We start from the raw sequence: 15655 nt of genomic DNA, 5'->3' as shown, positions 1-15655 counted from the left end.
GGCTGTGGAGCGCTTGCATATGGCTATTGCTATTGAGGAATTGAACTGGCTCTATGGCTTCTTCCAGCAACACAAGCCCCTTTTTGCCCAAGAGAGCTTGATCCCGTTGAGCCAGATGTCTGTCACTTCCACGTCCCAACAAGCAAGCCTAACCTCTAGAGGCCTTCCTTGAAAGAGGATTGGAACTGGGAACAGCAATCCAAGTCTCTCCCAGATAGCCAGATGAGATAAGGCACCATCTCATCCTACCTTGGGGCAAGAGGAAGAGGGGTAGAGGATCTAAATCTTAGAGAAGGGGCCTGTAGAAAGGCCGGACAAGACCTGGGATCCTTAAATATAGATGTATATATATATATTTTTTTTATCTCTGGACACACTCCAATCACAACTTTTCTTCCTCCCCCTCCCCCAAACTGCAAACCAAGCAGTGTATCAGCTCACAGGAGGAGCCCCTCAGCAAAACTGGGGGAGGACACAGCTGGAGGAAGAACCTTGAGGTAAATGTGGGGCTTCTAGAACCTAGTGGGATCAATTTTAGATTAGGGGAAAGGGAATCAGGACAGAGCACAGTGGTAAGGTTCTAGACTCAGGAGGGGGGTTTAGAGCTCAGTGGTTTCACGGTGGGCTGAGCTGCTCAGAAAAGACAAGCCAGTTCTGTCCTCTGCAGGGACATTTTCCAGAGGATACAGAAACAGTCTGGAAACTTGGGGAGAGCTCAGACTCAGGGAAGGAAGAGAAGGATCTGGTCCAGAAAAGGCCAGAAAGGGGTCCTGAGCATTTTCCAGCAGGAAAAAGGAGCTAAATGGTTCTGCCACTCCCTACTTGGCCAAAGTGTGAGGGGCCAATGGGAGCTGGGTGGGCACTGGACCCAACAGAATCCTCCAGGCAAAGCTGGACAGTCCAGGTGGGGCAGACCAGAGTAAACACACGCCCTGTTTTGGAGCCTGAGTTGTGGGGTTGACATGGAGGATCTGCTTCCAGGTATGTTAAGTCCCTGAAAATGTCCCAGCTCTGGACATGATGATCCTATTAGAAGAGACACCATGGGGATGCCAGACTCCCAGGCCAGGCTAGGGTATGGTAGGTTCTACAGAGTCTAGAATTTGTTAGCCACAAAAGGGCTCTAGAAGCCCCAGCTTGGAAGGCAGCAGGCTGGCTTTCTGGAAACCTCTGGCACTGCAGGGCAATGGCAGATTCCTGGCCTCTGGGACCTGGAACAGGCCCAGGGGTGGGGGCAGGGGAAGTGCTCCAGGGCACAGGATATACATTCTGGAACCAGAGAAAGGCACCACATTACGGATTCTGGAGTGTGGGGAGTCACGCTCTGCGCAGGGGGTGCTGGAGTGTTTGGCAGTGGAGTGGGGCTGTGGACCCCATAGAGGGTTGGGGTCTGGAGTGAGATTTAGGTACAGCACCAACGGCATCCACCCTCATCCACCCTCGGAAGGAGGGAAGCCGGGGCTGGGGTGGGGGGAGGGTGTGTAGAGCAAGAGACTTAGTTGCGCTCCTCTCCCAGGGAGCTGGCGGGGCTGAGAGGCTCGCTGGGGGTGCTGAGCGAGCTGGAGGGCGCTGTGTCCACCGAGCCGCGCTTGCTCCCGCCGCTGGAAGAGGCACTGGAGGCGCGGCGCGACCACTCCGGGGCGCGGATGTTGCGCCGGTCCTTGGCGGCCTCCTCATCCTCATCGTAGCGCTCGCCATCGTCCGGCGGCCCGTCCCGGGGTTCCTCCTCGTCCTCGCTCTGGTGGGGACTCGAGTGTCGCGACAGCGAAGGCGACGGCGGCACCGAGGCGGGGCGCGGGTAGCGGTAGCCCTGGGCCTGTGAACGGGGGGGGGCGGGGGGGCACAAAGCGCAGCGTGTGGGCCGCGGGTACCCCACAGTCCGGCCATCCTCGATGTGGCGCGCCCCACGCCCGCCAAGTCTTGGGGGGGATGGGGGGGAAGCCCTCCCACCCCAGCCCTCCACCTCCCCGCACCCCGGAGACAGTGGGGCCACTCACCGCGTCCGCCTCGTGGGGCTCGTAGGTGAAGTGGTCCGGAAAGGCCTTGGCCAGCGCCATGTGGCGCGCGGACATGTAGTACTTTGGGGAGAGGAGGGAAGGGGACGTTAGTGGCGCGGGAGTCCCCGAGCGGATGAGGGGGTAGGGTCCTGGTCGCACCTTCCTGGCTGCAGAGCCTGCTCTGGATCGCAGTGGAATCGGGCTTTATGCAAATTAATCGGCTTTCGGCCCCACCCCTTATGTAGATAAGCAGAGCAGCAACCAGGCCTACCCAGCCGCGCCCCATTAACAGGGCGGAATTCTCAGGCGAGCACCTCTTTGGCCACACTCCTATGCAAATGACACGAACTCTCCACCAAGAAATTCGCCCCGGATTTCTTAAAGGGAGAGTAACTGGTACAAGCAGGAGACCGTGTCCCCTCTCTCCCACCACCCCCACCCCCCGCGCCAGCTTCCTGAAGATGCAGGCTAAGGACGGGGGGGTGGGGGTGGGGTGGGGTGGGGTGGGGTGGGGTGGGGTGGTGTGTGTCTTACCCGGCCCAGGTATTTCCAGTCTAGCAGGTCGGAGAGGCGCTCCGTGCGATTCCGCTGGATGATGCGCTGCCGCCGGCTCTGCTGGCAGAAGCTGTAGAGGAAGGAGGTGAGCTGCGAGCAGGAGTCGTCCAGGCTGCGGAAGCGCCGGTCCAGAATATAGATGCCTGCGGGGACAAGGACCGAGGCTCAGGAAAAGCGGCCGGGGGGACTCGCTGGCACCAGGGCACCTCTTCCTCCAGGGACCCAAGAGTCCGGTCCCTTGTCCTCTCCTGCCCCAGGGACCCACGAGTCCACTCTGCCCCAGGGTCAAGGAGTCCTGGCTCTTAGTCCCTTTCCCCAGCCCTCGGGGGTATGGGCACTGACCGTACGCCGAAGGGTCTGCGATGTGCTCCTCCATGAAGCAGCCGAAGCCGGAGAGGTTGGTGGAGATACTGGGGATGCCCATGACTGTGCACTCGGCTGCAGGGAGGGAGGAGAAAAGCTCAATTAGCCTTTCCGGCTCCCCTACTTGCTAATCGCAGTGCAACCTCAGCAGCGCCCTCTCCTGACGAACTCACGAAGTGCCGGGCGCGATGCTGGGCAATGAGACCAGCCTTGGTCTCGGGTCCCCACAACCACATTGGGGTGTAGACTGTTTTTTCCCCCTTGTTTTCCACAGGGGGAGATAAGAGGCCCAGAGAAGGGAAATTCACTTGCCCAAGACCTCCCGATGAGCCCAAGTCCAGATAATAAGAATGACAGTAATTTACTGAGCGCTTAATCTAGGCCAATTTGCATCATTCTACTAAATCGTTTCCCCACCCCCTGCCTCAGAACCATTCTGTTTTGATCATAGCTTTATAAATTTTTTTGAGAGAAAGTAAGAAAAGGTCTCTCATTATTATTATTGTATACAGACCACCTATTATGACTCATTTTATTTCCTGGAACTATGCTGAGAAATGGTTCAAATAGTTTCTTAAAATTCTTATATCATGTTCTAAAAGCTGCAAAGCCAGATGCTAATTAACGATGGGCTTATTGGGACAGACTATTGAAAACCTATGCACCCCTGTAACCAAAAGGAAAAGGAACCTGGTAAAATTCCTAATTATCATACAAGCACAGTTTAAGAGGCTTGTTAAACCGCTGATAAATTAAGAAATACAACAGCAAATGTATTTTATTTAACTTTAAAGAGACAGGAATGTGGGCCCTGCCCCATTCTAGATGGCGTAGTGAGACACTTTAGGATTCCTAACCCTACAGAAGCTTTGAACAACCAGCAAGAACTGGCAGAAACATCTTTTTTTAAAAACTCCAGGAAACAGTTAAAGGGCTGCAGTAACAGGGCCAGTGCCGAATTAAGAAAAAGGCCATTTAGAAGTGGTAGGATCTGACTCCCTGGCTGGCCCCTCCTCTCCAACTTCTCAGTGGCTTCCCAGTGCAGATCCCTGGTTCCAGTTCCAAAGAAAGCACAGTGACCCTCCTGCACATATTGGGAGCATGTATGTCTCATGCACTGTGTCTGGTGATTACCTGAGGGACCCGCCATCCCAGAATCTGCCCTACATGTCGAAGACAGCTCACTCAACTCCCCTACAGAACAATGTGGGAGAGCAGTCAAGCCACGTTACCTGGGTCAAGGGAGTGCTGGTTGTAAGGCACAACTGCAGGGCCGGGGACCCCAAGGAGACTATTCTCAGTAAAGAGGGGGCATTTCTATTCCTATAAAAGGGGGAATTCCAAAGTCTACATGCCCACATGCCCAAGACTAAAGACACAGAAAACATCAGGGAGGCCCCTATGCTTTGGCCTCAAGCTATTCTCTAAACTCATTGTTTGGATAAACCTGGAAGGAGAACACTCTGCACAAGTCAATCTGCAAAGTCTAGGAAAAAGTCTTCTTTTTCCCATCTTCTTTTTGTTAACTTCTGGCATTCAAGGAAAGTTCTGTCATAACACTGGCTGATTACAAGTTTAAGGAACAGATTTAAATTCCAGTGATATCACATTAAAATATTAAAATGGTCAGGCTTCAACCAAAGGTCATAAAACATATAAAGAAACAGCAATAGTCCAGGCAAAAGAAAAAATTCAAGTATTAGAAAGTAATCAATGAAGACCACACCCGGGACATACCAAATTCTTTAAAACTTAATCAAAAAAGGCAACTAAAGAGACAACGGTAATTGAAGGCAAAACTAAGCCTAGATAGGATCCAGCAAGGGAGGAGAAAAGGCTAAAAGGATGGTATTAGGACATATGAAAAAAAAAATGGGGATATAGACTGTAAGCTTTACAGCAATGTTAAATTGTTGAACTTGATAACTGCTCTTACAGCGGTTACAAAAGTGAATATCCTTGTTCTTAGGAAATGGACATGGCAGTGTTAAGTGTTCAAGGAGTGTGATATATACAACCTACACTCAAGGATTCAGAAAATGGATGATGGATAGATAGACAGATAGAATGATATAGCAAATGTGTCAAAATGTTAAAATATGTGGATCTGGGTATCTGGGGGTAGGAGTGTGTTGGATTTCTCTCTATGGGGCTTGTATTATTATTATTATTTTTTAACTATCCTGTAGGTTTGAAAGCATTTCAAAATAAAGAGTTAAAAAACACAGCACACATGCACACATGAAAGTAATGAGACTGAACAGAGTTTGAGAAGGGTTGAGTTTGGGAGCAATTGCAAATGTCCCCAAGTGAGGGAGAGGTGCAGAAAATCAGTTCCAACTCAGACTATAGGCCAAAGAGCCAAGAAAAGGAAGCAGACATTCCCGCAGCTGAGTTGCGTTGGGGTACTGTGTGCTCAGAGGATGGTACTTGGGTACTCGGTGGGGTGTGGGGGGAGGGGGAGGCAGGGTCAAAGGAGAATGGGAGGGGTAAAACATTAGAAAACTGGGGCAGAAAACACGTTTGAACCATGACATCCAACTCGAGACTGACGTCAGTTCTCAGGTTATATACATCACGAGCTGCCATGTGTCACAGAGACATAAGCTGTAGAACTTCTACCATCTGGGATTCAGAAAGGTCAAGTCCCTTGCCCCAGGATCCTCTGACCAGAACCCAGCTACCGCGCGACCCCAGCCCTGCCCTCTTTCCCACTGCACTCACCCGGCGTGTAGCCCCAAGGTTCGTAGTAGGAGGGGAAAACCCCGAGGTGGCAGCCACGGACAAACTCCTCATAGTCCACGGGGAGCAGGGGGCTTGTGGAGGAAAGGAACTCCGGGTGGAAAATCACCTGGGTAAAAAACAAGGGCTCTGCCTGAGCATCTTACTGATCTATTTATCTACTTCCTGAGAGCCCAGAGAGGGTGAGAAACTTGTCTAAAGCTACACAGCATGTTGGCAGGGCAAAGATTTGAACCCTAATCTGTTTGCCTCAGAAGGCAGGGTTCTTCTGTTGGTAAAACCTAGGGGGGTCTTGGGGTTAAGGAGCCCAGGATCTACCCCACACCCACCTCCCACCCCTCCTTGTCAGTATCTCACCTTGACCCTGTCAGCACTGCTATTGAAGAGGCCAATTCGGCGAATGGTGGTCAGGATCGGGTCCGAAGAGTCATCCAGCATATTGTGGGTGCACACCGGGGGAAAAGACTGCCGCTGCAGGAGCCCCAAGTAGGTGGGGCTCAGATAAGGGACAGGGGGCTCCCTACTTCTCTATGAGCCACAGTGAACAGCTCTGAGCCCCAGGAGTCCAATGAAACCACAATTCCCTCAGAGCAGCAAGCCCAAGAGGTTGCTGGGAGGTAGATTTCCTTCTGGGCGCCCTATCTGCACAGATTCTCTTTCCCTCCTTAACCGCCCAAGAGCCTAAATGAAACTACAATTCCCAGCTTCCCTTGGGGCAGAGTCTCAGCCTTAACCGCCCCCAGGGTCTGCTGGGAGCTGTGGGTGTCTTGTTTTGTCCCCCTGGTCCTGCCACTGCACAGGAACTACAATGCCCAGCAGTTCATGGGGAATGAGGTGGACCGTGCCAATGTGACAGCAGCCCCAGAGGTTGCTGGGAGTTGTTTTCTTACAACCCTGGATCATTCTGCCTCCAGGTTCCCTTTACTCTCAGTCCTGCCACTATACCCCTGCCCTCCCTGAGAGAGCCAAAGAAACAATTCCCAGGAATCTCCGGAGCAAGATGAAATTAGGCAGATGGGCACTCCCAGGGGCTGCTGGGAACCGCGGTTCTCAACCACTCGGCCATCATTTCTCTCATGAAAGGTTCTCCTACCTTCAGTCTACTGACTCCAGTGGCCCAAAGTCACAACTCCCAGCAGTCACATGGACGAAATATCCACGCAGAGGTGGACTGCCACAGAGGTTAATGGAAATTATAGCTCGGCCAAAGACAGTCACACCATATCTGTTGACTCGGATGCTCAGGTTTCCACTCCCCATCCACCCTGACCACAGCTACCAGGGTCTCTGGGTCCCAGGGAATGAAAGAACTCTAACTCCCAGAAGCCTCTGGGGCAAGTGAAGTGTCAATGCAGCCCTAGGGGATGCTGGGAGTTGTAGTTCTCACTCTGAGGCTGCAGAGTCTTCTCTCTAAAGCTACCCACCTTCTAAAGACGGTACAACTTCCCGGGAGGTATAAGGGCTAAGACACAGCCAGTGGGACGAGAAATAGGGTCAGCTGGGAGTTTCTGATGCTCTCTGGGGAATGCCAGGTGTTTTAGTTGACCTCCTGGCACCATCCCTAATGAGGCCCAAAGCTGCCACAGGTCCCAGTAATTCCCTAACATTAACCTCCAGGGACCCAAAAGAACTGCAACTCCCAGCAGTCTATGTGGCAGAACAAGCCACAGGAAGGTTGCCCTAAGGGTTTCAGGGAATGAAAGTTCTACTCAACTTGGGGAATCTCTTCAGTCTTCAGAATTGACCCCCTGCCCCCAACAAGTGCCGCCCAAATAAAGAACTTCCAGCAGTCTCTGGGGGCAGAGCTGGCATGGTGGACCATCTCCAGAACTGCTGGGAGCTGCTGGTTCTCTGCTCAGGGGCTCAAACCATACCTGTGTGGCAAAGATGGCCCGTTTCATCATGGTGAAATCCTCCTTGTCCAGCATCTTGTTCATGTCTGGGAGGCTGCCCCTGCAAGGCAGGCAGAGGGGTGTATTTGGGAATACGGTAACAAGAGGCATTGAGACCCAAGAGGAGACAGGGCTAAGGGCAGGGCACTCACACCAACAAGGACTCGTACAGCTTCCTCCCAAACTTCTCCTTCACTGTGTTGGCCGTGTCCCTGAAAGGAAGAGAGCAAAGCTCCAGCTGTCATTGATCGTCAGGGGTCCGGGAAGCAGGGAAACTGTGCACTGGGAATTCCAGGCTGGAGAATGGGGCCCTGGGGAAGGCTTGGCCTGGCTTGGGTCCCTCGTGCCTTGCATCAGCTGTGTGGCCAGGGGCAGGTGGCCTTCCCTCTCTGATTTCAGTGACTTGCCCATATCCATACGATGGGGATAAAAATAGAGCCAAACTCATCGGTTTGCCGTGAGGACTCCATGAGATCATGGCAAAAAATGCATAGTGCCTGGCGCATACCGATGAGGCTTCCAGAAATGTCAGCTATTATTAGTATTTGCACTGGTCCTGGAGGTGGCAATGCTAAGTCCCACTTCAGAAAAAGGGAAAATAAGGTTCTGAGAGGAACATGTACACACACCAGTAAAGCCAGCAAATGGTGCTGGTTTAGATCCCCCATGTCACTCCTCTACTCACAATCCTTCTGTGGCTCTGGCTGCAATTCCACCTCTATTTCGTTTGGGTGCTCAGCTCCAGGCACATTGGCCTCCTCACTGTTTCTCAAACATGCCTTGGAGCATTTGCATATGCTGTTCCCTCTGCTGGAAAGGCTGTTCCCCAGATACTCACCAGGCTCACTCCCTCATCTCCTCTCAGTCTCTGCCCAGGGGCACTTTCTCCACATGGCCTGTCCTGATGTCCCTGTCTCATGTTCCAATCCTGCTTTTTAAATTTTTTTGGCCAGAGCACTTTCTAAAGAATTTGCTTATTTTGCATACAGACTGGTTCCCCCGACTAGGACGTGACTCCGTGTAGGCAGGGATTTTATTGTCCTTCTTCACAGCTATGTTCCCAGGACGTGGAATAACTCCTGGCACACAGTAGGTGTTCAGTGACTATCTTGGTGGCTAATGAGTGAATGGACTTCATAGATGAGGAAACAGAGGTTCAGAGAGGGGCAGTGATTTGCTTAAGTCCTGAAGCCAGTGAGGGTCAGTGGCAAGAATGGAACCTTGCCCATCTGACAACTGAGCACGTGTCCTGCCTGTGATTGCTTACACTTGTCCCACTTGTGATTTCTTACTGTCCTCCCGCCCCCTGAGCTGGAGCTTTCTTAAGCAAATGCTTTCACTAGGAATCGGGCATGAGGCTTATCACACTACAGATGACAGCGAAACTCCAGGAGAAACACTTGGACCCAAAGCACACAGCTGGGAGTGGGACAGGCCGGGATCCTGGACTGAGAGCTGCTAACCAAAGCTGCTTGCGAACGGCTTGGCCCTTGAGGGTTTCCACGTTGAAGTTGTTGGTCCTAGCTGGCATGATGAAGAAAGCGACCACCGTCTGCTCACTGCCATTCACCTGGGACAGGGGAAAGGGGTGGAAGGCAGGTTCCCATCCTACAAACCATCAGGGGACCCTGCTGTGCTCCTTCCAGCCAAGAATCACAAGACACGCTTACTGTCCTCCCTGGGACTCTGGCCTTCTTTCTGGGTCTCTTATTACCCCTGCCACGGACTTCCTATACCTACTTCTGGGTCTTTGCACCTCCCTCTCATCTTCCTTTTCCCAAGACTTACTCTGAGCAGATAGTTGAGCCTGGCCAAGGCCTCCAGGAAGACGTCCGCCCCCTTGTTGGAGAACTCATAACGGCCGGCGATAAAGAAGTACAAGGTCTTGTCCAAATTGAAGTCCAGGTGGCTGAAAGAGCCACAAGGCTCTCTTCAATCCTCAGTCTCACTCAGGGACCCAGGAGGATGAGTCCCCAAGACCCTTCCTCTTGGATCCAGGAGTCCAGGCTCCCAGGACCCCTCCCCTTGGACCCAGGAATCTTGCCCATGTACCCATAAAAGTGGCCCCGCACAAACTCCTGGATCCGAGCCTTGCTCTGAGCATGGAGATTCTGGAACTCGTGCATAGCGGAAAACTTCTTCACATTCAGTCCATTTGGGGTCACAATATCTGGGATTGGGGGAAAGGGTGTCTGTTTCATGCTTTTGTTAGATCAATGTGGGTGAGCCGATAAAGGAAGGAAAAACCCTCCTGAGTAACTTCTGTGTTTCCCTCGCCCGTCTGCGAATTTGCTCTGCCGCCCCACCAGCCAGGTGCCTTCCTGCCCAATAAGTACAGGCTTATGTCCACAAGCACAGTGACAGCTCCCCTCAGGTCCTGCAGACAGCTAAGCAGACAGGGACCTAATCCACACTGGGGCTTCCCGGAGTGGCAATTCTCTTGTTTCTCCTTTCCCACCTTGAGCTGGGACTGATTAAACATGCCCAAAGCTCTGCTTCTTCCAGGATACACCCTCTACCTTCAAGCCTCTTTCAGGGGCCTAACCATTTCCTCTCCTCATAGAAATTAAAGCGTTATCAAGGAAAAAACTACAAATCCCATCAGTTCCTAGGGCAAAGTTCCAGGAACAAACAGCGCTGAACCACCAAAGACCTGGGAGGTGTCGTTCTTCCCTCACACCCACCGAGAATGGATGCTACGGCCTGGGAAGCAGGGCTGGCCTCAGTCCTGTTTTCCTCCAGAACAAAGTCCACTGTACCTCCACCCCTTTCAGAAGACCAGTCTCTGAAGTTAGTACCAAATAAATTAGACCTCCCAACAGCCTCTGGGATGTAGCCGGGCCACCACCGCAAAGCCTTCTGGGGGTTGTAGTTCTCCACTCGATTCACCATCGTTACCAACTCCAGGGGTAGGGCCCCCACCCGGCCCCCACCTGGTGTCCTCTTGAGGAGGTGCTGTGCCTCGATGGCCGTGATCTGGGACACGGTGGTGAAGACGTGGGCGCAGTGGGCAGCCGCGCGTTCCATGCAGTAGCGGTGGTAGATCTGCCGGTCTCCTGCCTCCTTGTCCACGTTGAACTGGGCGGGAAGGGCCGTGCAGCCAGGTGAGGAGGCGCGGGAGGCGGAAGGAAGGAAGGAAGGCTACGGAGGGGGTAGGTGGAGACTCTGGGGTCCTGGGGAGGTTTAGGGCTGGGGACTTGGACTCCTGGGTTCTAGGAAAAGAGGCTCCCTTGGCGCCCCAGGCTGTCATGAACGGCTCGGGCGCACCCCGCCCCAGCTCACGTTCTCCAGGTTGTTGTAGAAGTCCACGGCGCCCGCGCACAGGTAGCGCCCCAGCAGCGTGGCGTGGGTGGTGAAGATAGTGGCCACCGGCAGCCGCCGGGCCCGGCACAGGCAGAGCCCTACGCCTGCCAGCCATTCGTGGAAGTGCGCGACCACGTGTGGCTTCTCCTCGCTCTGCGCCAGGAACTGTGGGACAACGGGGGGGGGGGGGGGACAGGGACCATATACGGGGTTCCGTGGGTGTTGCGGAGAGAACGGGCGGGGAAGCAGGGGCAGAGCTCATCTCTCCCGCTATGCCTGGGACGCGCAGGGACCCACGGCGGCAATCCCCAGGGCTGATGGGCGCTGGGCTTCTTCTCTGGCCAAGACCTTCTACGTTCCCAGCAGGGCTGAGTTGCAAAGACTGACTTGTGGTGTCCCCAAGTCGGCCTTTTGCGCCCAACGCGGGCAAAAGGGATGGCGACTCCCAGAATGGCCCAGGGGCAGCCATGCCAGGGCCTGGGATGTGAAGTTTCTTGGGCCCATTTCAACCTAGAAGTGGGTCAGAACCAGGACTCCTGGTTCTCAGATAGGCTGGGGATCCTCAAATATCCAGCGCTCCCCATCTGAGAGCTTAAATCCAGCCTCTATCAGAGCAGAGAACTATAACTCCCTGAGCCTCTGGCCAAGCTAAAGAATCCCTATACTCGGAAGATGTGAGTCAATAAAGGCTGGGCCTCCGGGTGTCCCTATCCCCAAAGGGCAGAGCTAATCCTTGGATTAAGAGACTGACAACTCCCAGAGTGCCCCGGTGGGGGGGGGGGGGCACCCAGCCACCCTATGGCCCTCTGACAAGCAGCATGGCCTACCTCACCCAGGAACCAGGTGACGAGGAAGCCAAAGAGGACGGCATCATTGGCCTCGCGGTCGTACCAGGGCACCCCGATGCTGCAGGTGTCCCAGAGCTCCCCCTTCCACCGCTCTAGGGCCCAGGCAGAGGCCCCCACATCCAAGAGCACCACCAGGGGGCCACCTTCAATCAGCCAGCGCCCAAAATACACCTGGGGGGGGGGAGGGTGTGAGAAGGTCCCGTAAAAAGGCTTCAGTCAAACGTCTCCGGGACCAGTGTCTGTGCTCACTGCTTCACATCTGTCCTCTGCCTTGTTTCTGTATCGCTTCCCAATTTCTCACCCACTGCCTTATTTCTCTATTTGCTGCTAGTTTTTCCCATCACAATCTCTTCCCATCTTTGTTGCAAAATTTTCCCATCCATTGCTTAGTCTCTATAACTGCCACCCTTCCGCCTCCTGCCTTCTTTTTCTACTTATAACCACATGACCATGTTACTTTCTCCTGTTGCCTTTCCTTTCCGCTGTAAATTCCTTTCACTGGATGCTTCTTTTACTGCTGTGGTTGCCACAATGCTTCAACCCGCAGCCTTGTTTCTGTCCCTTTCACCATGTGTTTTTCACCTGCAGCCTCTCTTCTCTGCCCCTAGGCCCATTTTGCAGCCACATTTCTAACACTGCCTGTCCTGTTGGCCATGTCCTAGGGCTGCATGTTTCTACCCACTGCCACATTTTGGGGCCTCACTGCCTCATTTCTGCCTCGTCACACTTCTCTGGTCTGCTGCGTTCCCCGAGACCACAGCTGGGTGCTGGGCCTGCTGCCACAGTTCTGGCCAGCCGGCAAGGAGTCACACCCTCTCCAACCTGGCTCTTCCTTGCTGTGGGAGGGAGCCTGTCCCTGGTACTCCTCCCCCTCCCAGCTGTTGTCTGCCCTTTTGCTGGTGGGGGGCTATTCTTAGGCCCCCAGCACGTGGTAAGCAGCTGCCCTGGGGGGAGGGACTGGGCTGCCCTGGGGTCCCCTAGGGACATGGTCCGGCCTGGCTGAAGTCTGAGCCCCCCCAGATCAGAGGCTGTGAATGAATGAAAGAAGCACACATCTCTCCTTCCCAGACCTCTGCTGCCTCATGGCCCTCTCCTTGCACATTAGCCACCTCTTTCTGTGCTCATCCTCCAGAACCCACCCTGGGGTTCCAGGCTCTTTCCTCCTCTCTTTAATTCCTCGATCTGCCTATGCTAGAGTCCCCTGGGTCAGTTTGTTTATTTCTGCTCTCTTCCTGGTATTCCATCTTCCTCCCTCCTTCTAGGCCTGACTTTCTCTAAAAACATCTTGCAGTCTTGCTTCTGTACCTAGAGTCTGTCCATCCACCCAATGCCCTGCCCCAGAGGCCACCTCTTGGGATACTCCATCCACCCATCTGTCATCCTCTGTCTGCCTGTCACCTGACTCCCCAAGCTCAGCTGTTTGTGGAACTGATGATGCTGCTGAAGATAACTGCTCACACTCACACGTGGTGACATTGGCACGCAGTCTGTGCTAAGGACTTTACTTTATTAACGCTCTCATCTTCCTAGCAATTCTCCAGGGCAGAGGCCTTTAGCATGTCCATTAGCCCAGGTCACGTGGCCAGGAGGTGGAAAAGCCAGATTTGACCTTGGAGCTTGAGAACCTCTTTCCCTGTATACCTGCCTGGGCCCAAGCCCACCTCGCCTGGACACCACCTGGATGTTCATCAAGCTTCTCTTTCTCTCTCTCTCTGGGTCTCTCTCTTTGCCTTTTGGCTCCATCTCTAGGTCTGTCTTGCACCTGCAGTTTGTCTGTCCATCTCCCAGTGTCTTAGAGCCTGGCAACAACTTCTTGGGGTCCTGTATCTCCCTATGTGTCTAGGGATATTTTCTCTCCTCTACCCAGGAAAGTGCTGGGTCATCCCGTATCTCTACCTATCCCCCCCTCACTCCCTGGGACCACCTAGCCCTTGTCCCCCTGTCCCCCTTCTCCCTCTGTGGATCCCCCCATGCCCTTGGTGGGGCAGTGTCCCACCTTGCAGCCTTTGCTGTTCATGGAGTCCAGGGTCCTCTTCAGGGGCGGGGTGGGGGCCTCCAGCAGCTCCACCTGGGTCCTCACACCCTGCTCCGTGTACGGCCCCACCAGGAAGTAGTTGTCACCCCACTCATCCCCTGTCACCTTTGCCTTCGTCTGCAGCACCGTGTAGATGCCGCCCACTGTGGGCCCAAGAGCATGATGGCTGGGCCCCCACAGAGGTCCAGGGGCCTGGGGTGGGGATGGGGCAGGGAGGCGGGGGAGGGGTGGGGGGGCAGACCCCTGGGGCAGTGGGACGAGGGAGCTGGGAGCCCAGACTTTGAAATGAGGGGGGGAGGGGGCAGGGGAAGAAGGGGGTGGAGGTCTGAGGGAGGAGGGACTGGGGTTCAGGATTCCTGGGTCTGAGGGAGGAGGGGGCTGGGGCCCAAAGGATGACAAAGGCTGAGGATTACCAGAGCTCAGTTTTTCCTCTCTTTGCGGCCCAATTCAGCGTCCGAAGTTGCCCAAGAGAAGTCTGAATTGTCACTCCCCACCCCACGCCTGGGGACCCTGCTGACCTGCCCCCACATATCCCCCAGTCTCCTCTCCAGCACTGGAGACCCAGGCACCTGGGGCCCTGCCCCTCCCATGCCTCCACCCCAGACCCACGAGTCTGGTCTCTCTCACTTCCCACAGCCCGGCCCCAGTGGCCCATGCCTCCCTGTAGGCCCACCCCTCCCCTTCCGGTGATGGGAGACCCTGTCTGTTTCTCCTCCAAGACCCAGCAAAGCAAACCCCACCAGCTCCCTCCCTTCTGAGGAGCAAAATGGCCTAGCTCCTAGGTTTCCAGCTCCAAACTTCTCCAAACCCAGAACCTCAGGGCCTTCAGAGGCCGGGACACAGAATGCCAGTCCCCCAGCCACTCCCATTGCACGGCCCGGCCCCTGACCAACTTTGGTCTTCCCGGCCCTCCTCAGCCCAGCACGCACGTATCCAAGGCCCACAGGCCCCCCTACGCCTAGGAATTGACGGCTCAGGCACTTGGTTCCTTCAGTACCTAGGACCTAAGAATTTGGGTCCCCACACCCTTCCCAAGAAGCCACTTCCCCAGATCCTATTCCCAGGACTCAATCATCCATCCGATCCATCTCCAGCCCACTCTCCCTCAAGCCCACTGTCACAGTGCCTGGTCCCCTCCCCCAGGGCCTCCAATCTGAAACCCCAGCCCCCTTCCAGGTTTGTGCTCAGAAGCCCCAGCCCCATTCCGGGTTCAGGACCCGGGGCTCCGGTCGGTCAGGAGCGCCCTCCAGGACTTAGGATTCTTTCCTTTCCGCCCCCTCTCTTCCAAGACTCGGGACCTGGGCCTCCAGCCTCTTTTTTCCTCTGTACAGGCAGGCGATCCTTCCCCTCCCCCCCGGGGGCAGACATACCCCAGGCCCTCCCCAAGGGCACAGGAGTCACAGGCTCCTTGCCCAGGACCCAAGAGTCGCGTCACCGAGCCCTGTCCCCCCCATGACTCCGAGCTCCAGGCTTCCATCCCTGACGGCCCTTGGCGTCCGGGGCTGGGGCGCCTCGCGCGCTCACCCTTGTTGGCCACCTCCCAGGCCACCTCGAAGAGCACCGTGTTCTCCAGGTCGAACTCATCCTCCCATTCCTCTAGTCCTGGCAGCGAGGACACGGACAAACTGCGGTAGAGAGGCATGGCCGGCGCGGGAGGGGGCTCCGGCGGCCACAGGTGGCGGCTCCAGACGTGTCCGGGGAATGCACCGGGTAGCTGATGCCGGACGGGAAGCTTTGCAACTTGCTCAGCTTCCTTTTGCCCGACCGCACGCCCCCTCCCGCCCCGCAGGGCCCGGACCTGGGCTAGGAGACTGCCGCAGCGTCACTGAGCCCGGAGGCGGCCCTGCAGTGGAAGTCTCCGGCCGCCAGGAGGCGGCGCCCGCCCCCCGGCAAGCGCTATTGGTCCGCGTCCAGGGGGCG

The 15655-nt window shown here is 55.2% G+C and overlaps 1 protein-coding gene across 1 annotated transcript; it reads right to left on the bottom strand.

Moving 5' to 3' along the window:
* Positions 1 to 335: 335 nt before the first annotated feature.
* On the bottom strand, positions 336 to 15587 carry GYS1 (glycogen synthase 1). Its single transcript, XM_077131211.1, has 16 exons — positions 15260 to 15587; positions 13697 to 13878; positions 11680 to 11871; positions 10832 to 11017; positions 10483 to 10627; positions 9602 to 9719; positions 9338 to 9458; positions 9013 to 9119; positions 7702 to 7761; positions 7532 to 7610; positions 6015 to 6128; positions 5640 to 5766; positions 2895 to 2990; positions 2532 to 2695; positions 1998 to 2078; positions 336 to 1816 (listed from the first exon to the last, which is right to left on the bottom strand). Exons 1-16 carry the CDS (start codon positions 15375 to 15377, stop codon positions 1496 to 1498), a joined length of 2211 nt encoding a protein of 736 aa, XP_076987326.1. The 5' UTR covers positions 15378 to 15587; the 3' UTR covers positions 336 to 1495.
* Positions 15588 to 15655: the final 68 nt, after the last annotated feature.

The sequence above is a fragment of the Tamandua tetradactyla genome, chromosome 16 (assembly GCF_023851605.1).
Source record: "Tamandua tetradactyla isolate mTamTet1 chromosome 16, mTamTet1.pri, whole genome shotgun sequence".
Classification (NCBI taxonomy): Eukaryota; Metazoa; Chordata; class Mammalia; order Pilosa; family Myrmecophagidae; genus Tamandua; species Tamandua tetradactyla.
The sequence above is the reverse complement of the archived record's forward strand: the minus strand, read 5'-3'. Positions and strand labels throughout refer to the sequence as shown.

Coding starts and splice junctions, on each gene's coding strand:
- GYS1 (XM_077131211.1), bottom strand. CDS start 15,377: ATGCCTCTCTACCGCAGTTTGTCCGTGTCCTCGCTGCCAGGACTAGAG. Junction 13,879..15,259: donor CTGGGAGGTGGCCAACAAGG/GTGAGCGCGCGA, acceptor TTGGGCCCACAG/TGGGCGGCATCTACACGGTG. Junction 10,628..10,831: donor TCTACAACAACCTGGAGAAC/GTGAGCTGGGGC, acceptor CTTCCCGCCCAG/TTCAACGTGGACAAGGAGGC.